Source organism: Polyodon spathula, chromosome 17 (assembly GCF_017654505.1).
Source record: "Polyodon spathula isolate WHYD16114869_AA chromosome 17, ASM1765450v1, whole genome shotgun sequence".
NCBI lineage: Eukaryota > Metazoa > Chordata > Actinopteri > Acipenseriformes > Polyodontidae > Polyodon > Polyodon spathula.
This window is the reverse complement of record NC_054550.1, coordinates 881557-900800: the sequence shown is the minus strand read 5'-3', so window position 1 is coordinate 900800 and position 19244 is coordinate 881557. Positions and strand designations below refer to the sequence as shown.

The window sequence follows — 19244 nt, the reverse complement described above, 5'->3', positions numbered from 1 at the left end:
CCAATTAGTACTAATCTCAGACTGGATACCTGAGCTTACATTAGGGAGTCAGAGATAAATGCTAATTGAGTATCTGTGAATCCAGCTGAATATGACTGTACAAATTCAAAAGAACAGATAGGACAGAACACTGGATGCCAAGATAGAACCTATTTTATTGTTTGATTTATACAACTTCACAGGTTCAGTTTCATTCTTTACAGTGAAACCTTAAATGTCATGTTCCTGTCTTGCAGTTGATCAGTATACAAAGGGAAGGTGTGAAAACTTTGTGAGGATCTGTCCCAACAACATGCTGTCTCCTGCTTTCACAACAAATCGGTGCATGTTTGTTATATAGCGATGCTGCACAATGCAGATGTGTTATAGCGATGCTGCACAATGCAGATGTTTTATAGCAATGCTGCACAATCCAGATGTTTTATAGCGATGCTGCACAATGAAGATGTTTTGTTTTTGGCACTCTGGCTTCTTGCTGAGAAACCCCAGTGATTGCCTGACATTTGAATCCCAGTTGTTTCCTGGATATGAATGTTCATGCATTTCTGCCATCAGTCTAACAAACTATAGCACAGGTGGGTCACATTTTATAATAATGAGGCACTAGCTAACAGGAATTACAGGGCAATTAATTAGGCAATTATCTGTAATCGTGATTTGGTTGATGCTAGGGTCAGAGTAATAATTGTGCTTTGCGTAAATACTATGGTACAGAGGTATACAAAGATCAGATGGATTCATTAAGCTGCCTTGATATCCACAGATGATCTAGGAAAACATATCTAGGCATCAGATTGATGAAAAAATGAAAATAACTATGTTAACAATGGCAAAAAAAAAAGTAATAGAAAGAAATCTAGAAAGATTAGGTGACACAGAAAATCGATAGGGGGCACTCCAGGAATGAAAATAAGACTCCCATTGCATAACAGTGTGATCCACTCCTGGTTTTACTCTCAGTTTAAAAAAACACACATGACACATCGGCTGCGTATGCTCTTTCTGTTTTTTAAACGTGACGCTTTTGTGTATTTTGCATATCCTTTGCATAACTAGATCATTTCCCAAAGCTCAAACAATGAACCTGTGTCCTGACCTGAAGGACTGCACCTGCTATTCAGTCTGCCCACTCGTTTGCAAAGTCTGCCACTTATTCTCGTCAGTGGTTGACTTTTTGGGGATTTAGATCATTAAAATGGTTTCCCTTATGACCCAAACCAAGATTGAACTCAGCTCTGAAAAGGTAAATGGTGAGCACAATTGTCAGAATCTTGGGATTCCAGTCTTGCTGCCACTGTGTCCCTGTCCAGCCCTTAAGATCTAGGGCTACAGGTCCACATCGCATTAAAGTGGAACACTCCTGATAGCAGTTGCTATCTATATTGCTTTGCATTGCCAGGGGTGATGGCTTTGTATTTTATTTAAACAGCAATCTAATTGTATTCCTTTGCATTTCTGACGGAATGAAACCATGCTGTTATATTAGCAAATCAACGGCATTTGCCCATAAACACTTCCATTGGCTACATATCTCACACCTTGCCGAATCGTGTGTTGTTTTCAAAGAAAATAACATTTGTATTTGGTTCATGCAGCACAACTAGCAAGAACTGCATTGCAGCGAGCATGGGCAGTCTCAGGTTTGATCCATCAATCTGTTCCCGAATGTGCACTGAAAACCTAATTCATCAAACAATTACAGCTTGTGGCTCCTTTGATATTTCAACACTACAATCACAAGACGGACACACATCCCAGGAGCTCGCCTCAGTGTCTTTTGCCACCTCTCTCCCCAGCTATGCTAATTCAGCAGTTTGATTTTTCTCTGAAGCGAAAGCCTTGTCTGCCAGACGCTAGCCACTTTCTAAAGCTGCCTCCATGCCAGAAATTGCTATTGACATTTCAATTTTGCTTGATTTTATTTTCCTCCTTTGATGGCATAATAGGGGAAATTTGCATTTGAATAAAAGAAAGCAAACAGTACATGCCTGGGAGAGCATCGGGGAATGTACGTTTTTTGTTTTCAATTACAATTCTATTTCAGAGGGGGTAAAGCAATTAAAGGATAATTGGTAAAGTGCAGATGCAAGGTTAGGATCAGAAACAGTTATCTTCTGGCTTCATCTTTTATATTTACGATATGGGACACCAATACGTATTTTATTAGGGTTTGGAAAACAGATTTACAATGTGCGTTACATTAATGTGAAGAGACAAATTGTACGTTTATTTCAATACAGTTGACAAAGTTAGAGCACCCTGGTCTTATATTTTATTGGTGTGCTCATTGCTGCAACATTTGCAGCAAACGGTTTAGATTTTCATGCACGGTTAAACTAAGATATCAATAGAAAAAGAGGAAAATGTGACTATAGCTCAAGTCTAGGGTATCGTCTCATCATTTACTATAGCAATTTACATACATGGTGACAAATAAGCATAGGACCGCTTAAGCAAATACTGGAGATGATGGATTATTTCCCTTTAAATTGAAATGTTACCTCTGCAGTATATAGCTTAATTATGTTCCTTCGGTAATTATGAAGAACATAATGAAATATCTGCAAGAACTGATGTTGTCCTACTTGGCCGATGATTGGCACAAGAGATGGTGATGTACATTGCTTTTGCTTTAATGACTAAATGAGTAAAGATTTACAGCAGCTGGCTTATTGTATCCCTCTAGTCAGCAAGCACTTTGGGTACACCAACGCTGTGTGTTATTGCGAATGTTCAGTTAAGGTGCAGCCATCAGTAACATTTGCATTTTAAAGTAGATTGGTAAGGCATTTGCATGCATTGCTTCCCGCTGGGGCTGTGCTCCCATTGGTAAACATGTCTATAAAGTATTATGCATCCTGTTGGACAACTGTCATGTCAAGGGGAAATATTCTTGCTGTGACCTTTCAATTCTATATCGGTTCTTTCACGCTATCATTTTGACAGCATTTAGGCACACTGTTGTTGATTTAGGTGTCTATCAGGGTTTAAATTCTGGCAACACCATTGGCTTTTGTGGCATCTTTAGCAACAGGTGTACAGTGCTGTATGATATACAGCAACGTTCAACTGAGACACGGCTACTATGGCAAAATGATTAGACACCTTATCCAACCACATCTTCAAAAATATTCAGCATTCAAATGATAACTGATGACTTTTAGACAGCATTAAAAAAGAAAAAAGTGTCCGAACCCATTTTGACATTAAGGGGTTTAGGTAGTTCAGTTTTCTTTTTGTCCACAAAGTAGATTATGTGTGTTGAAGAAATGATCATTTGATCCACAGTATTGACCAGGGCTATGAATTCAGTTGACAGGATGGGTTAAAGGAGGTCTGTATTTTTATGATCAACTGAGACCCACTCCTGCCTGTGTGTATGGATTACTGATGAGCCTGCCTTTAACATTGCATTATTGGAGAGATTAAACAGTGGGATTAACTCAGAAGTGCAAGCAATCTGTATCACTCATGTTTACGTACTCTGAGTTTTTGATGTGATCCCTGTGTTGACAAAGTGAATTGAATCATACTGTTAAAAAGACTCTGGGAGACTTATAAAGACTGTCAAACTCAAACTAAACACTTCAAACAGCAATGCATTTTTTATTCATACTTGTCTTTATATTGTGTCTGCAAACATTTTATTTGATTCATTATGTGTCGGAAGAACTATTGAGTCACAAAGACACCACTAAGGGTAACCGGTCCTGAACAATTTCTCTGTTGAAATCTTTGATGAGACTAAAATAATTACATGCAAATGTGACAAGCCCTTGGAAGACAAAAAATAATGACACGTCTAATCAATAGATTGAAGTATACAGAAGATGAATAGAAATGATCAGGGCAAGATGCAGACATTTGCAGTGAAACACAAGTCATTTTCCTATTGCATGAGACTTCAGGATTGTTCATAAAAAAACAAAATACAGTTGTGTTGCTTCCTGGAAAAATACTTGATTGAATCAATGTGCTTATATATATATATCCATAGGTGTGCTCATTATAAGTGATTCCATTTATGCAAAATAGTGAAATTGCTCATATGATGTGGGAGTGTTCTATATGTGTGAATTATGCAGAATGAGGGCACAGTGTTATGCTTTTGCTTGCTGTCTGGATTTAGGGAATAAAAGGCGTCTAATTGTTTTATGTAGGGGTATAAATGCATTAACCACCATTATTCAGCAGACACCTACAATGAATGCCATCCTATATAAGACAGGGAAGAACCATAAAAATGTGTTTCTTAAATATGAAGAGTGCAATCACAAGTAGCCAGCTTCCGTAAAGATTCATTCAAGGTTAGAAAAATAATTGCGGATCTTCCTGGTTAGTGGCACATTTAAATAAAGTAGGGAAAGTCTTGTTACATTTTGAGTTCACAAGCCACAAGAAAACTTCAGCATTGATCTGGACTTTACATGTTATTGGTGCTGGGGTGCTCACATTCCATTAAAGTATATTAATGCCAACGTCTGTGTAATTAGTGGAAAGTCTATTACTAGTTAACACTAATGAACACCTGCTTTCATTAATAAAAAGCCATGTCTGGTATAAAGAGAGTGAATCAATAAACAGCTACATTTAAACCTGGTCCAGTGTGCATGCAGAACCTCAATTACAATCCCTGATTTCTGTTGCAATTCAAGTGCACCTTTCGCTTCTATATTTACCTGCTTATATAAAAATATGATCTTGGCAGAAAAATCCTCCATGTGTCCACACACCTATTACAGGGGTAAATTATACTTGTCAATTAAAAAAATGCTATATTTTTTTTTTTTTAAATCCTTCCATTCCAGTTCTATTCCATTCTATTCAGTGCTTTAACAGAGCTTCCATTAAAAAATGATTTCCTGAAAAATAAGACCGAAACAACGGTGGCTGTCAACAGGAGTGAAAATGCAAAGAACGGTGAAGAATGATCAGCACTGGGTAGGAAAATGCTTGATTTGAATGCAGCAGAACTGACTGGAGGTAAGAAGCAGGATAAGCTATGAGCGAAATTAACTCACAAAGTTATTAGCATGCCAGATGTTGTTCTGTACAAGGGATTGAAATTTCAATAATTCAAGAGTCCAGTCAATCACAGTGAGTAAAGACAGCCCTCAACATGTCACATAATACTCGCTGTTAACAAATACATCAGAAATACAACCCAGTAGCTGGCATGTACTTGCAATTGCTTTCATGCGTATGATTAACCCGTTGGGCTAATTGTAATTGTCTAAAAACTAAAAAACAGATACTTTGTAACATGCACAAATGATTTAATGATTCAATGTATTTGTGCTACACTGTTTTAGATCAGCGTATGAAAATGTATTTCTGTGTTCTTTCATCTCCCGTGACAAAGGGAAGTGCCACACTGTTCTCAGTTTATGAATGCTTAATATAACGCAGCTAGATCATAGCCACATTATGTAAAGTGCAAGCCATTAGATTCCCCTGCCCTGTGCTGAGAAATGGAAGTGCTGAGTGTCTCCTCCCTGGTGAACTGAGGCCTGAGCTGTGACACAGGAGGTCAGTCAGCATGTCTTCTTCAGTCTGTCCACCATCGACATGATCAAGCAAGGTATGAAAGAATACAGAGGTAATGGTCAAAGTGGAATTACTTGAGAAGAGACAAAAACACAAGTAAACTAAAGATAAATAGATCATAAAGATAGCATCTTACCATATAATAACAATAATAATAACAATAAGAAGAAGAAAAAGACGAAGAAGAAGAAGAAGAATATTTGATGTTCAGCACCTTGGCTCTGTATTGCTTTATGTTGTCATAATTTCATTCCATTAATATGCTGAAATAATACATATAAATAGATGTAGCACATTGTGATAACGACACTTGTTAGCAATTTTTAACTGCAAGAGAGAACTAGATATTTTTATTTATTTGTCTTTATAGCGTTTCATAGTTTCCATGTCGGATTATCATGTACTGTACTCTATAAGTGTGTTCAAAGCTGTGTTCATTTTATGACTGAGAATTATTTTTGATCAAAGCTTTACAGATTCCCATCAAGGGTTTCAGTAATGATTCCAGCACAGTGTTGAGATTTCAGACCGCTAAGAAATAAAGTGCTGGCCGTGCAGTGGAACAGTACTGTATCTTTTAAGCTGGATAAGAAAAAAAAAAAAACACAGATTCAGCATGAGCTAAATAAATATTGTCACTTGGGGCTTGCCCTAATAAAAGCTGGATCCAAACGCTGGGATGGCACTTAACAGAACATGATTTATTGGAGACAAATGTTGGCTAATTTATAGACTGTACCGCCAGCTTGCCAGGCAATATGGAATTGAGTTTTGCTACAGGAGTGAGGATGCATAGTTTTAGATTGCACTAACCAATATCCTGGACAGAGACAGATAATTAGATGAGTAGTCGTGATCATCACTTTGAAGTGCAGTTACATAACCCTCCCCTCTTATTAATGGCTTTTGACCCTGAAAGTGTCTGAATCCAGGAGCAATTACATCCTTTAATGGGTCTACCAAGCATCGCCCAGAGAGAGATGGCTCTTTGTAACTCTGGCATATTTCATATGAGGATGGGAGCACCTGTTTTATGAATGCTTTAGAGTATAAAGGTTCTTGACAAGCTGAATATTTCGATGTTTGTCTGGCAAAGGTCTTGGCTTTTGGTGTAAGGGTCATTGTTTCCATGTCACCCCCACCCCCAGGAGATCATTTACCCACTGAGCCCTAGGATTCCCATGGAGCACTAAATTACTGCTGTGCAAAAACAGAGCTGGGGAGCTTTTATTGGGAGGAGTAGGATTGAAATGAAAATAAAATTTATTTTTAAATGACTTTTTAAAGTCCTGGACAAAAACGATTGGTATATAACCAATGTGTTAACCTTTTTTTTTTTTCCTTATTAACATTAGGAGCTTTTCAAAGATCTTGGTTCTTACCGGCTGGTAAACTCCAATAAATGCATTCTCTTAAACTGCAAAAGAAAACATCTGTCTCTCTATGCAAAGCAATAGTATATACAAAGTCAAAAATAACTGAAGAGTTTCCCCCTTTTGATTGTAGTAGGTCCCTGTTTACAGTGTGGCCCTGTCTCCAGAGAGAAAGGCTTCACAGCTCTTCAGTGAAAACAAAAACGTTTAAATAGTTATCAGAGAAACACGCTCATTTTAAACAGAACCTTTAATCTCCACAGTTTGTCTCTGTTTAACATAGTACAATTTTTAAGAATGCAGTACTTTACTAGTCATGTGTGTAGATTGACAAATTCACGTGAGATGACAAAATAACTCTAGATTACAGCAGCAGTAGAACGTCTGCCTCTGAACATTGGAGGTAAATACTCGCCCTTAGCAGAGGCCCCAGGCAGATTGTGGAAGAAAAGCCTGCCTTTCAGGCCTAATAAAGAGACAATAATTGTACTTCAAATGTGTGTCTTCTAGTTGTTTTACTCAGTAATGTGCACAGTTTGACTACAGTTTAATTCTACTGGAGCAGGAAAGGCTGGGTTCTCCTTCCAAAGGCAGGAAGATCACATTACTGGTAATAAAAGAACCATAACATAATAGCACTGCATTTCTGTAGGAACCTGATGGCACTAATGTGGGTGACTAATTCTTTCTTGTCAAGGGTTCTGCAGAATCAGGTGGGACCCTACTTGACTCTTAAAGTACAATCCATTGTCACGTTAAAAGCATAAATACTTAATGGGAATCAGATTTTGATGCAATGCAATTGCACACAGTAACATTGCAAAAATAGCTTCCCCTTTACAGTGCTATGCACTTAGAGTAATATATCCTGTTTCTGTTATCTGTACACGTTATCAAAAAAACGTGCAGCTAATATTTGTATTACAAAATCCACACAAAAAGCATAATGTTTGGAAAAAAGGACCACCATGCTGAATGGCGCAGTGTGCGTCTATAGAATTGTTCTGTTTCAAATGCTGTTAAGCCTTTCTGAACATGTTTGCTGCCCACATGCTAGAGATGCTGCACCAGGGAAACAAAAAGTAATCCTTTCTTTCTCAAAAAATTCAATTTCTTTGCATAAGTGCACCTGCGTTTTTTTCTTCCTTTAAAACATATTGTTCACCCAGGAGGAGCCAGCCGAGATGCCACATTGAGTTTACAGCTGAATGAATTGGATGAAAATAAATAAATTCCCAGTGAAAACTTGAACCATAATGTTTTGAATAGAACGCGCATTCTTTGGGAGGATGTGTGCTTGGGACTGTGCTGAGCCTTTTGGTTCTCTACACATCTCTCCAGATAACTGCATAGGAAGTATGCTTCTATATTGGGAACAGTCATCATCCCATCAAAAACGGCTGTCTATTGTTTAAAGTCTGTATTGGAACATGTTTTGAATGCAACTGTTTCGTTAATAAACTGAATATTTGCACCTTGAACAAACTGTTTGGTTTGGACTTTATTCCTGTTCTGGATTTGGCTGGAAAAGATGAGCTACATCTCACTTTGCATCTCACAGCACGGTACACAAGAGAAACAAACGAAGAAGAGTCACGCACCGCACATGCACAGTTTCTTTTTTTTAACAGGGTACTAGGCATAGTATAAAGACAGTGATAAAACGAGTACCTGTTCAAAATGCAACGCTTACAAAACAATGTATGTTATTCGATTTTCAAATGTGTAATTTGAAGTGTTTTTTTAATTATTATTTAAAACAATGTTATTTATACTTTGGGCTAAAAAGCATCATAGTGTGAATGACAGAAACAAAGCTAACATTAAAAAAAAAAAGAACACAAGCACTGTATCAGCTATAGCCAGAGTCATGTGGAAGGGAAATTCTTCCATCAGCGACTGTGTTAGAGTCATGACCCTGCTGCAACCTTGAATTGACCCTAAGTTGTTGCTGATGGGAACTGAAGAACGGCTCCTGTCGACATGATTGCTGCTCTCAGATGAATCAAAACACAGAGGGCACAGGGTAGCACATTAAGCTAGCAACAGAAATACATCACAGCACTTTTATATAGATGTATGGGCTTTTCTCCAGGCACATAAATGGCTAGGCTGTGCACTTGTGTTTTGGCAGATTATAAATCGAAGATAAACTCTTTTTTTCTTCTCCTAAATTATTCTCAGTTTATCTGGTTTTTTTTTTTTTGAGGCTGGTATGGAATAAAAACTGAGGTATTTGAAAAATTGTTTAATGAAATGTAACATTATCACTCTAAACAGCTGGCTGAACCCAGCCTTTTCGGCCACTTTTGTGTCAATTTGTGTTCTTTTACAGATTTTTTTGTTTTAGTGAGGATACCCTAGGTGTAGGCCACGCAAAAAAAAAAAAAAAAAAAAAAAAAACAGTCCTAACTCAAATAATCTGAAGGCAATAATTACAATTCTCAGGAAATGTATTAAATCAATAAAACTCTCTAAAATAGAAATCATCACACATTCTTTGCTACTAAAATGTTAAAACGTTACGACCCCCAACGGTGTTACCTTTGCCAATGTGTATCGTGCCTAGGAATTGTACAATGACACGTTTGATGTTAATATAATCTCTGATAGTCATTCACTGATACATTTTAATCAACCCACAAGTTTGTAACCAAACTGTTGTGTGTTCGTTATCTTGCCTGTAAAAAGATGTGCGGTTTCTTTTCAACACTGAGACTGGAGATAATAGAGTCCCCTTAAAACCAGTAAGAATTGTGTGAAACCATATTCAAGCATACACCACGTTCTCTCAGACTTAAATCCCCAATTCATTTTTTTTTTTAATCAATTGGATTACATTTGAATGGAGTTAAAAAAGAATTGCAGAAGTGTAAAAATAATATTAATGCATTAATATATACATAGGATATGGAACGGAATACAAAACAGAAAAAAAAAAGTTTTATTTTAGCGACTGCTACATGCAGATTTGATACCGTGAAGAATTACTGATCTGACTTCTTTGGCGTGTTCATAGGATTTCAACACCTTTGGCGTATTATTTCCCAAAGGCAAGTGCCTTTTGCCAAGGTGCTGATGTAAAATTGTATGACCTTGCACAGCGACTGGAGCTTCATCTTGGACTGATTTTAAACACCTGAATTAGTCCTAACTAAAATGTATACAGCTGGCATAACAAAAAGACATTTAGGTATCAAAGTCAGTCTCCCCTCACCCTTCACTTTACTGCATACGACATCTATCAAGCCTGCATGAGGGGTGAGTTGACAAATCTCCAATATCAATAGCAGCTGTCAGGACAGCATAGGGTAATAGCCATCCTTGTCAAGTGCACCTATTAATTCCTGGCTATGTCAGTGCTAGGATAATTAATAGACTTCACATTCTGGCTGAGAAATAAAGGTCTGAAGCGTTATATGGACAGTTTCACCTCCTCCTTGTTCGTGAGGCACATCTGAAACTGTCAGAGAGGCACAAAGCTTTGGAAGAAACCAGTAATCTTTTATGCAGATGGTTCTTTCAGTAGAGGACCACATCTTTTTGAATGAAATTCAAATGAAAAATTAGAAATACAGACCAAGTAAAAAAAAAAAAAGGAAAATCTGACATTGGATGTCACATGATCATTTCTGAGGATGTTATATGGCTATGAAGAGGAACAGAATTGGGGCATTCCATGACCATATTCTGTAACGTTTCATTGTCTTTAAAAATGGATTCACAAGCTTGATTGCCTAAATCATAAAAGGGCATTCCCTTTGATGTATTTTACAGTAACAGGTATTTTTTTCATAGAAACCAGAGTTCTTTATAAAAGCACCATGCTTCACGGGTGGATAGTGTATCTTAGATTGTAATAGAGTGTTTTTGTATATATATAGATACACCAGTAGGAGTCTAATCATGACCACAAGGGCAGTGGTTCCTAAACTATGGGGGCTGCAGGGCATAAAGATTTTTTGAAAGATAATACACTGGAAATGCATACAAAGGCTTGTGTGGGTCATCTTTAATGGTACAAGTGCCCCTTTGAAAATGTTGTTAATCCCTGCACTACTTAGTGTATTACAGCTAAAAACCTCAGAGACACATAGCTGGGATGTTTGGATGTCTTTGATTGAGTGCCAGTGGTAAAAAGTTCAAACTTTCTTTAAGATGAGGCAAGCTTTCTGTCTAATAAAAGCAGCGAGACTAAACTTCACGCAGGCTCCAAGCTGAGCACCAAACAGCAGCCGCTGTGGTTTAGTCACATCACTAGACAGCCATGAATATGCGACAGGGCTCTGCAAACATACAACACAATAAGACTAGTATTATTATTCTAGCAGGCTTTTCACATGTAGCATGATATTTCAGTTCCAGGGATTCAAGCTTTTTAGAAGGACATGTCTGCTGTATCATTCAGTGTTTAATCTCCCACAGGTATTTCTATTAACTTTCAAATTTATTGAAGATCAGAGACATATAGAAGACTGCACTCACACACATACACATATATACATTTTTTCATACTGGCTTCTGGGTTATACTAATATGATTAAGGAGGATTATGATAATGCTTAAACAGCTCTGGGGCTATAATTTGTATCGGTGGTTGGGGGGGAAGTTAATTGGTTTGGCTCCTTTGATCTATAGATGAGTGGAGTGAACTGAATTGTGGCATTTGGATTTTAATGGAAACATGTTTGGGTTCTGGTATAGACCCAGACATTACTTTAAAAGGTCAAATCTGGACCCATATATTTTCCAGCCCCTACAAATTAATTTGAAGAATGTTCAAAAAAATTAATATTTTTGAAAAAATGTTACAAGCAAAAATAAAAAAATAAACAAATAAAGACAGAACTTCTGGTGAAAAATGATGAAAAATGATGAAAAATTAAGGTTTCTCGTATGACAATTTCAGAAAAACAAATTCTGTAAAATCTGCCTGAAATCATATTTGTTATAAATGTTGGCATTGAAGGCAATTGCTCACTTGTTATGGAAGGTCGTTGGACGCTTGAAATCCAAGGCTGATGCACTAAAAACTCATGAAAAAAATATTTTTAAAAATGGTGAATTTCATCAGGTTTTTTTTTCATAATTGTATCAATTAAATATCTAATTAAAAGCAAGATTCATTTATATATATATATATATATATATATATATATATATATATATATATATATATATATATATATATATATATATACACACACACACACACACACACACACACACACACACACACACACATATACATGTGCACACACACACACACACACCATTTAAATGTGTTATTCTAAAATGTAACTGGACAGGAAGTGAGGAGTAAAAAATACAATGTTTCAAGCTTTAGCACGTTTAAATAGAAAATGTTATACAATGTTTTGCATGACACCCAAGCATCAATTCCATACTGTCTGACCAGGAGAGCCAATCTTTTAAAACTAATACTGACTCATCTCCACAAGACTTCTATCTGCACTAGCAATTGAACTGGCTCTGCCCACTATAAAAAGAAAGGCTCCCTGAACCTAAATACATTATCATGCAAACCACAGGGATCACAGAATCAAACGATAGGATAGCTTAACCTGACATGGATAAAATAAAGCCTATAAAACAACTCTGGATTTAAGCCATTTCTCCTCCAGCCCCAAACACCAAGCAGTTTATTCTGCTGTTGAATCATAAGACTGAGGATGATTGCAATCTGGCACTGGTTAGTGTGTCCTATGATAATCTGTAATACAAGATGAATAGAAATGTAATAAGAGAGCATTCAGCAAACTGTGATTGCATGCTTATGTTTGTAGAAGTTTGATGTGGTATGTACTGAGTTTTTTTATTTACCACCCACTATTAACCTCTTAACTTAGTGTTTCAAACATTTAGTTCTGAAGAAAGACAGGTATGTAATAAGTAAAAATCTTGCAATTTATTTGCATATAAAGGCGGCTAAATATATAATATCACAACAAATTTAAAAGAACCAAAACAAACAAACAAAAAATGCATTTCTAAATTTCAATAAACAAAGTATTAAGTCAGAAAAAAAAAACACACAGTAGCATTTACAGTGGCAAAGGTTTTTTGTGCAAGCAAGACTGCATTTACACACAGTGCAACATTAGAAAAAAATAAGAATTGAAAAATACAAATACAAGAAGATTTAGAATTTCAAAGGACAACTAAACCTTGTTTAGGCAGGTGTGTGTAAGTAAGATATAATATATATATATATATATATATATATATCTATAATATTATATATATACTAATTATATATATATATTCGTAGCATTAAAGTAATTTGTTTTATGTCAGCTTGTACAGTAAGTATGCCAGATGACTCAAAACTAAAACAGAAATAGGAGATTTTAAATTGCAACTCAAAAGAAGTGGTAATTTTGTTGAACAACTGCGGAACTGCAATCAGGCGAGTCACAGTTGAACGACAAAATACGAACAATACATTGAGAAGGAGAGTGGCGACAGAAAACACATCTCAGTTTCCAATGCTATGCCACGTATACTATAAAATTAAGGTTATCCATGTACAGACAAATGAATCATCCCTATTGTTATGGATAGGAACTTTGTGCATTCCGAGTTTTACTTGAAAACACAAGTTAAAATTCTAATTAATTTCTGATTCATCCGGCAATAAATAAATAGCAAGTTTATTTTTAAACTTTAAAAGTGTATTTTTCAAAAAGGACACAGGAAACTCATGTTTAACAATGTTCAGCTATTTTACGTCATGTTCTTTACCCCCCCCCAAACGAAAGCCTAATTGTCCATACATATTACAACTGCATTTAACAATTTATCTAGCAAAATGCAAACAAAATATATATGGCAGGTATACAAATTCACAAAGCTTCATTTTAAAAGAGCCAGACCATTTTTCAACAGCATGACATTTCTTCCCTTTTTTTTTTTTTTAAATATTACCAGCAGTTTACAAAATACCAAATAATTTGGAAAGAAATATTTAATAGGATTCACTGGTCTTATTGTTAGAAAGAAATGGTAGCTTGCAGACCTTCCCCACTTCCTGATGTGGGTCAGTGCCTCAGGATCCTTGTGGGTTTGGGAGGTCAAATATGACAGGTGGATTGGTTGGCTGAAAACTGACAGTGCAGGTTGAGGCATTTATATATGTTGTATAACCGTCTGTCATTATCCCATAACCTATCGGGGGAAGGGGAACAAAACAAAATGAGACGACCCTGTCCAACGTGTAACAGAAATGTCAAGACAGCATCACATTCTGCGTATTGACTGAAGACCCATGTTTCTGTTGCAGCGTTAACCAGGCCTGGGGGTCCACTGCAATGGAAATGGAGCAATTCAGAACTCTCTGCAATCTGCAACCCTTGCACACCTGTGGAACTGCACTTCTACCGCATAACTGATCAATTACGAAGTTATTACATTTGTCACACATTATTCTTGCATTTTCAAGCACTTTTAGTACACCTGTGCTTGGCTGTTTAGAATACAGACAGTAAACATGTTAATGTGTGTAGTTGTTTATGTTACTTTTTAGTATAACTGTAATTATCACTGTAATTACTGCAGCATAAACTGGAATTGAACCAAACAGCCATGTCATTGTAATTTCAGAAAACAATTCTGCTGTAATTGTAATTATTATGCAGTGACCCCCAGGCCTGGTGTTAACATTCGTTCTTATTGTATATCCCTCCCCAATCTGACCCAAAAAAGGCTTCTGGCCTTCCTTGTAAATTTCAGGAGTAGCCCACTCACCTTCATGGATACCTCCAAACACATGGAACTTGGGCCTCACCCGCCTCTGCACTGTGTTCAAGAGCTCTACACAGCCGACTCTTTGCAATTCCTTCGGAACCCAGTCTCGGAAACCTGAGGTGAAATTCAATCAACACCATCATAATTACGGGATAAGGTTTCATCCAGAGCAACAATACCTCATTGTAGCTTTACTACCACTGCTCCAGCTCCAGCCTCTATAAAGCAAAACAGCATTCCTGTTGTGCAGTACAGTATAGTACATTTACACTCATAACCAATGTTTAAAGAAGCAAAAGAGCAAGCAATTAACGTCTTTACTTACAATGCTGAGATTTCATACCAAAGAGCTCTTTTATGCCTAAACTGCATTACTGTACATGGAATTAGTCAGCCAAGAGTGATATGATTTTAACTGCAATTTTTTGCTGGGAAACAGATGTCTCATCAATTCTGTCAGTCTGCACTTCTAAATAAGCGGGTATTTTATTGGATTGACACAACTCCATTTCCCTGTAAAGGCTAATGAGATGCTAAGGCACTGGACCCTCTAACCATATGCATACACAAACTGGATGCTGTGGATTAAGATAACCCTATGCATGTACGAATGTATGTATTCTTCTCTTTCAACTATAGACCTGTGCAACAGGCTAGAAAAGATGTCGCTTCTCAAGACAACAGGCTGCTCTAATTGTACAGGTAAACGCTACTCAAATCAGCAAACCGAAAACTTAACCTAACCTTAGTTCGTGCTGAAGGAGTTGTCTTACCAAGTGGCGGTCCGTGGGTCATGAGGATATCAATGCCCTCTGGAATGAGGTTCCATTTGTCCAATAGAGACTGACCTCTCGGAAGGTTAAAACCCCACCCATTGAACCAGGGGGTCCTGAAAGAGAAGAACCAGCCCTGAATGAGACTTCACAAACACTACAGAAACATTAGAAACAAAAGCAAGAGGCAAGAAATATCAGTTACAAAAGAGCTGTCTACTAAGAGTACCTAGCATTCTGGATAATCTATAACCACCCCCTGCTGAAGACTAGACTATTTATGGTTTATGGTGGGGAAACATCATAATAGGATTGGGGCTTTATCCCAAATACAGGTTTTATTTGCCTGATCCGTTGTGAAAGTTAAAGCACTGAATTAGAACCATGCCTAAATAAGCATGCAGCTTATGTGTAATATGAGAACAAAATACATTCAGATCTAGTTTACATCAAAAAGTAGATCATAAGCTGATCAGAAGGAGAACTGCATTGCAAATAACGGTGCAAACTAACCCAGTGTGGCACCTGACTGGGTGGGACTGTCTTTTAGCCTTGCATACAGAATGTCAATATTCAATTAAGCATCCTGTAATCATCAAGGTGCTGCACATCCTTTATAACCAGCTCGTCAGACAGTGTTTACAAGTTAAAATACCAGTGCGCATCTGCCTCAGGTTTTGCATCAGTAAATTGCTTCCACACCTCTCATGAAATGCAAGAGAATATGTGAAGAGCACAGCGTCATTCTAAGGGTCCTGGACCTCTTAAACTTGGCAAGTGCAAAGTGGATCTGAGATCAGAATGACATTGTAAAATAGTACATCTGTATTTCTCTTTTAAAAACATAATTACGCAATGACCTGGAGTTCTTATTTTACCAGTTTCAGGAGAGGCAAGATGTTCTTCTAATATGCTTGATGTGTGTGTGTATGTATATATATATATATATATATATATATATATATATATATATATATATATATATATATATATATATATATATAGCTTGCAACACTGAAAACTATACATCTAAAATGAACCTTGCAGAAAATGTTTGAAAACATGGTATAACGATTAACATTTCAGTGGCACACCATCATTATGACTGCTGCTTGCAAGATAACACATTGCAATCAACTGAGAATATATCAGAAAAAAGGTCCATATTTTGATACCATAGTTCCAGAATGGAGACCCATTCAGGCACTCAAATGGCAGCATAAAACCATTCATTACAATGGAATCTATCCATCTGTGTAAAATCTACATTTAAAAAAGGTACAGCCCCGGCAGTCCAGTGTTAAAAGTGTCATGAATACAACGCAAAACAACAACAACCATTAAAAGCATCTTAGTCTAGAAGTTGAGCCGAGATGATAAAGCCAGCACATTAAGGAACAGAGTATGTAAATCACATCCTGGTTTCACAAGATATCAGTAAAGCAGCAGCACAAGCCAGAATATTAATACATGCTCGGCTTCATTGGTAGAACGTGTGCAGAGATAAAAGTACAAAATTTCATTAACCTTTTAGGTTGCGGGACATTGCAAGGTCGAGCATTTAACAGAGCAAAACGTGGAGCAATACGTATTTAGATTTGTGTAACTCTTGCAAATTAAAACACAACTAACTTCAGCTTTCCCCTCACTGTTACTCTAAAGCTACTAAGTTAATTGAACTGGCTTCGAGGTCAATATAGAAAGACGGGTTCTGCATACTTGTTCTTATGGACAAGCTTTGTTTACTGCTATCCAGCACTTTTGCAATGCTGCCCTAACTAGCACAGCTCCAGGGCACACTGCCAGACTACGTCAAAATGACACCAATGTGGGTAGTGTGCTCCCTTCAACAGAAGCTCACCTCTTCAAACGCAGAATGCCAATGAGTTGTCAATAAAGATTATCCAACGAAAAAATGGTTTGATCTGCTACGACAAGCTCCTTGATCCAGGCAACTGCCATTTCTATTAGGGAAAGTTTTAGTGCTAAAAAATGTAAGAGGATTTACAGCCCATAGGTGTCAAGTCAATAGGTCTTTTACAATAAATACAATATTCACATATGTTACACCCTACTCATAACACCACATATTAAATATGTTTAAAGTGAAGCAAGCTGGATTGTACACATTGTTGTTTACTCCAGCCATAAACTTGGATATGATTTAATGCCGGCTGGCCATCCTAGACATTGCAGATACAAATCTGAAGCTCAGGGTAACCCATTACACGACCGCAGCATTCATTTTAGACTCACCTTCTTGTCACGGCAGCACAGAGGTCATCTAAAGAGGAGTCTAATTGATCAAGCTGTCAGGCCCAATGAGGAGAAGCATGTTAATAGGACTTTTATTTCACCCGGGGGAGAGGCAACCTGACAGAAAACACTATATATGACCATGCCTTCACCGTTTATTAACAGCGCTGAAATCTGTGGTAATAGGAGCCAAGTGGCTTCAGTTTGATAAACTGCTGACCATTGATACCCAGCAGAGACGGGGCAAATGCTGGGCTGACACCATACTAAATTGGCCGAATAATAACTACTGTGGTCAAGTCATTGGGGAGCGTCAGCACCATTAGTACGCTAATTTGATTTGCATCATCACGGTAAAACTGGTAAGAGCGGTCTTCTCTCCTGTAGTATCAGCTGTGATTTCACAACCTGCAGCTGTACAGAGTTCCCACATCAGTATATATAGCTGTGTCACCACGTACAAGGATTGCTCTTACAGACGGCTATATTGTGAAGCATTGGTATATAATTACTGTACTACACAAAAGCTCATAAAAAGATACAACTTGTTAGGATGAAATTGGGTTGCAAGTCTTCATCTGCTTAAGGGCAACATTTAAATGCATGGCTTCTTTACATTTTCTACTGCATTACAATACAACGACTGTCACCTACGATCCTCAAAATACTTTACCTTAAACACAAATGTGGAATAGGGTCAAGAAGTAAGACTTGATTAGACTCAAATATTGCCAAAGTCAATCTTAATGTATTTGCCATTCATCAGACACTTGCTCTACAAAGGTTCTCACAAGTAGCATGACAGATTGCAAGAACACCATGTCGCAGACTGCAGTGTGGGTAATCAATGAAGGTTTTGCAACAATGCAGCATTCTGAGCAAAATCTGACAATGTGCAAACATGCGCAACAGTGTTTTTCAAGAGGTAACTGGATCCACTTCTGCAGAAAAATAATGGGAATGAAAACTTTGCCATTTGTAAATAGCATCATTTGGGCTTTAGTAGGAAGGCCTGCTGAAACTTGACTCGCTCAGATAAAGAGATTGGCGAGGGGATAAAAGCAACCCTACCTTCTATACCCCTGTGGCAGAAATGAAAGGAATGGCTTATGAAAGCACGCTGTTGCTTACCCCTATTCAGAAACCGTCGCACTGGTGCCTATTTGCCCCGGAATATTGGTGTTGGGTTACCAGACAAACCAAAATAACCTTTGGCAGGCATGACTTGATTCATGGGAATAATGAGAACGAAAAAAAGGGGGTCTGACAAGTTAATTCCCCCGCAGAAAAATAATTCATTGAAGTGACATGATGAAAACCCTAATCGAAAAACGTACATTTAGCTAAAAGTAATGCATCTGATCAGACTGTATGCTTGACTGTTCTTGTCACAGTTTATGGCTCAGGCCTCAAGAGCAAAATTAGGTCTTTGTGCAATACAGGCATTTGATTGTTGCAGGTTTGGTGCAGCATTGTGAGATGCAGTTGTGGATCTGCAGTTCATGCTCAGTTTTTTTGAGAGAGAGAG

At 37.4% G+C, this 19244-nt stretch overlaps 1 protein-coding gene across 2 annotated transcripts in view; it reads right to left on the bottom strand.

Moving 5' to 3' along the window:
* Nucleotides 1-13206: 13206 nt before the first annotated feature.
* Nucleotides 13207-19244, bottom strand: part of LOC121330384 (metallophosphoesterase MPPED2) — a 34958-nt gene continuing 28920 nt past the window's right edge. For both annotated transcript variants that reach the window (XM_041276864.1, XM_041276865.1), the window contains exons 5-7: nucleotides 15461-15576; nucleotides 14688-14801; nucleotides 13207-14108 (exon numbers count right to left, since the gene is read on the bottom strand). In XM_041276864.1, the coding sequence (XP_041132798.1) occupies nucleotides 13990-14108; nucleotides 14688-14801; nucleotides 15461-15576 (349 nt within the window). In that variant the 3' untranslated portion in view covers nucleotides 13207-13989. The remainder of the gene's footprint in view (nucleotides 14109-14687; nucleotides 14802-15460; nucleotides 15577-19244) is intronic.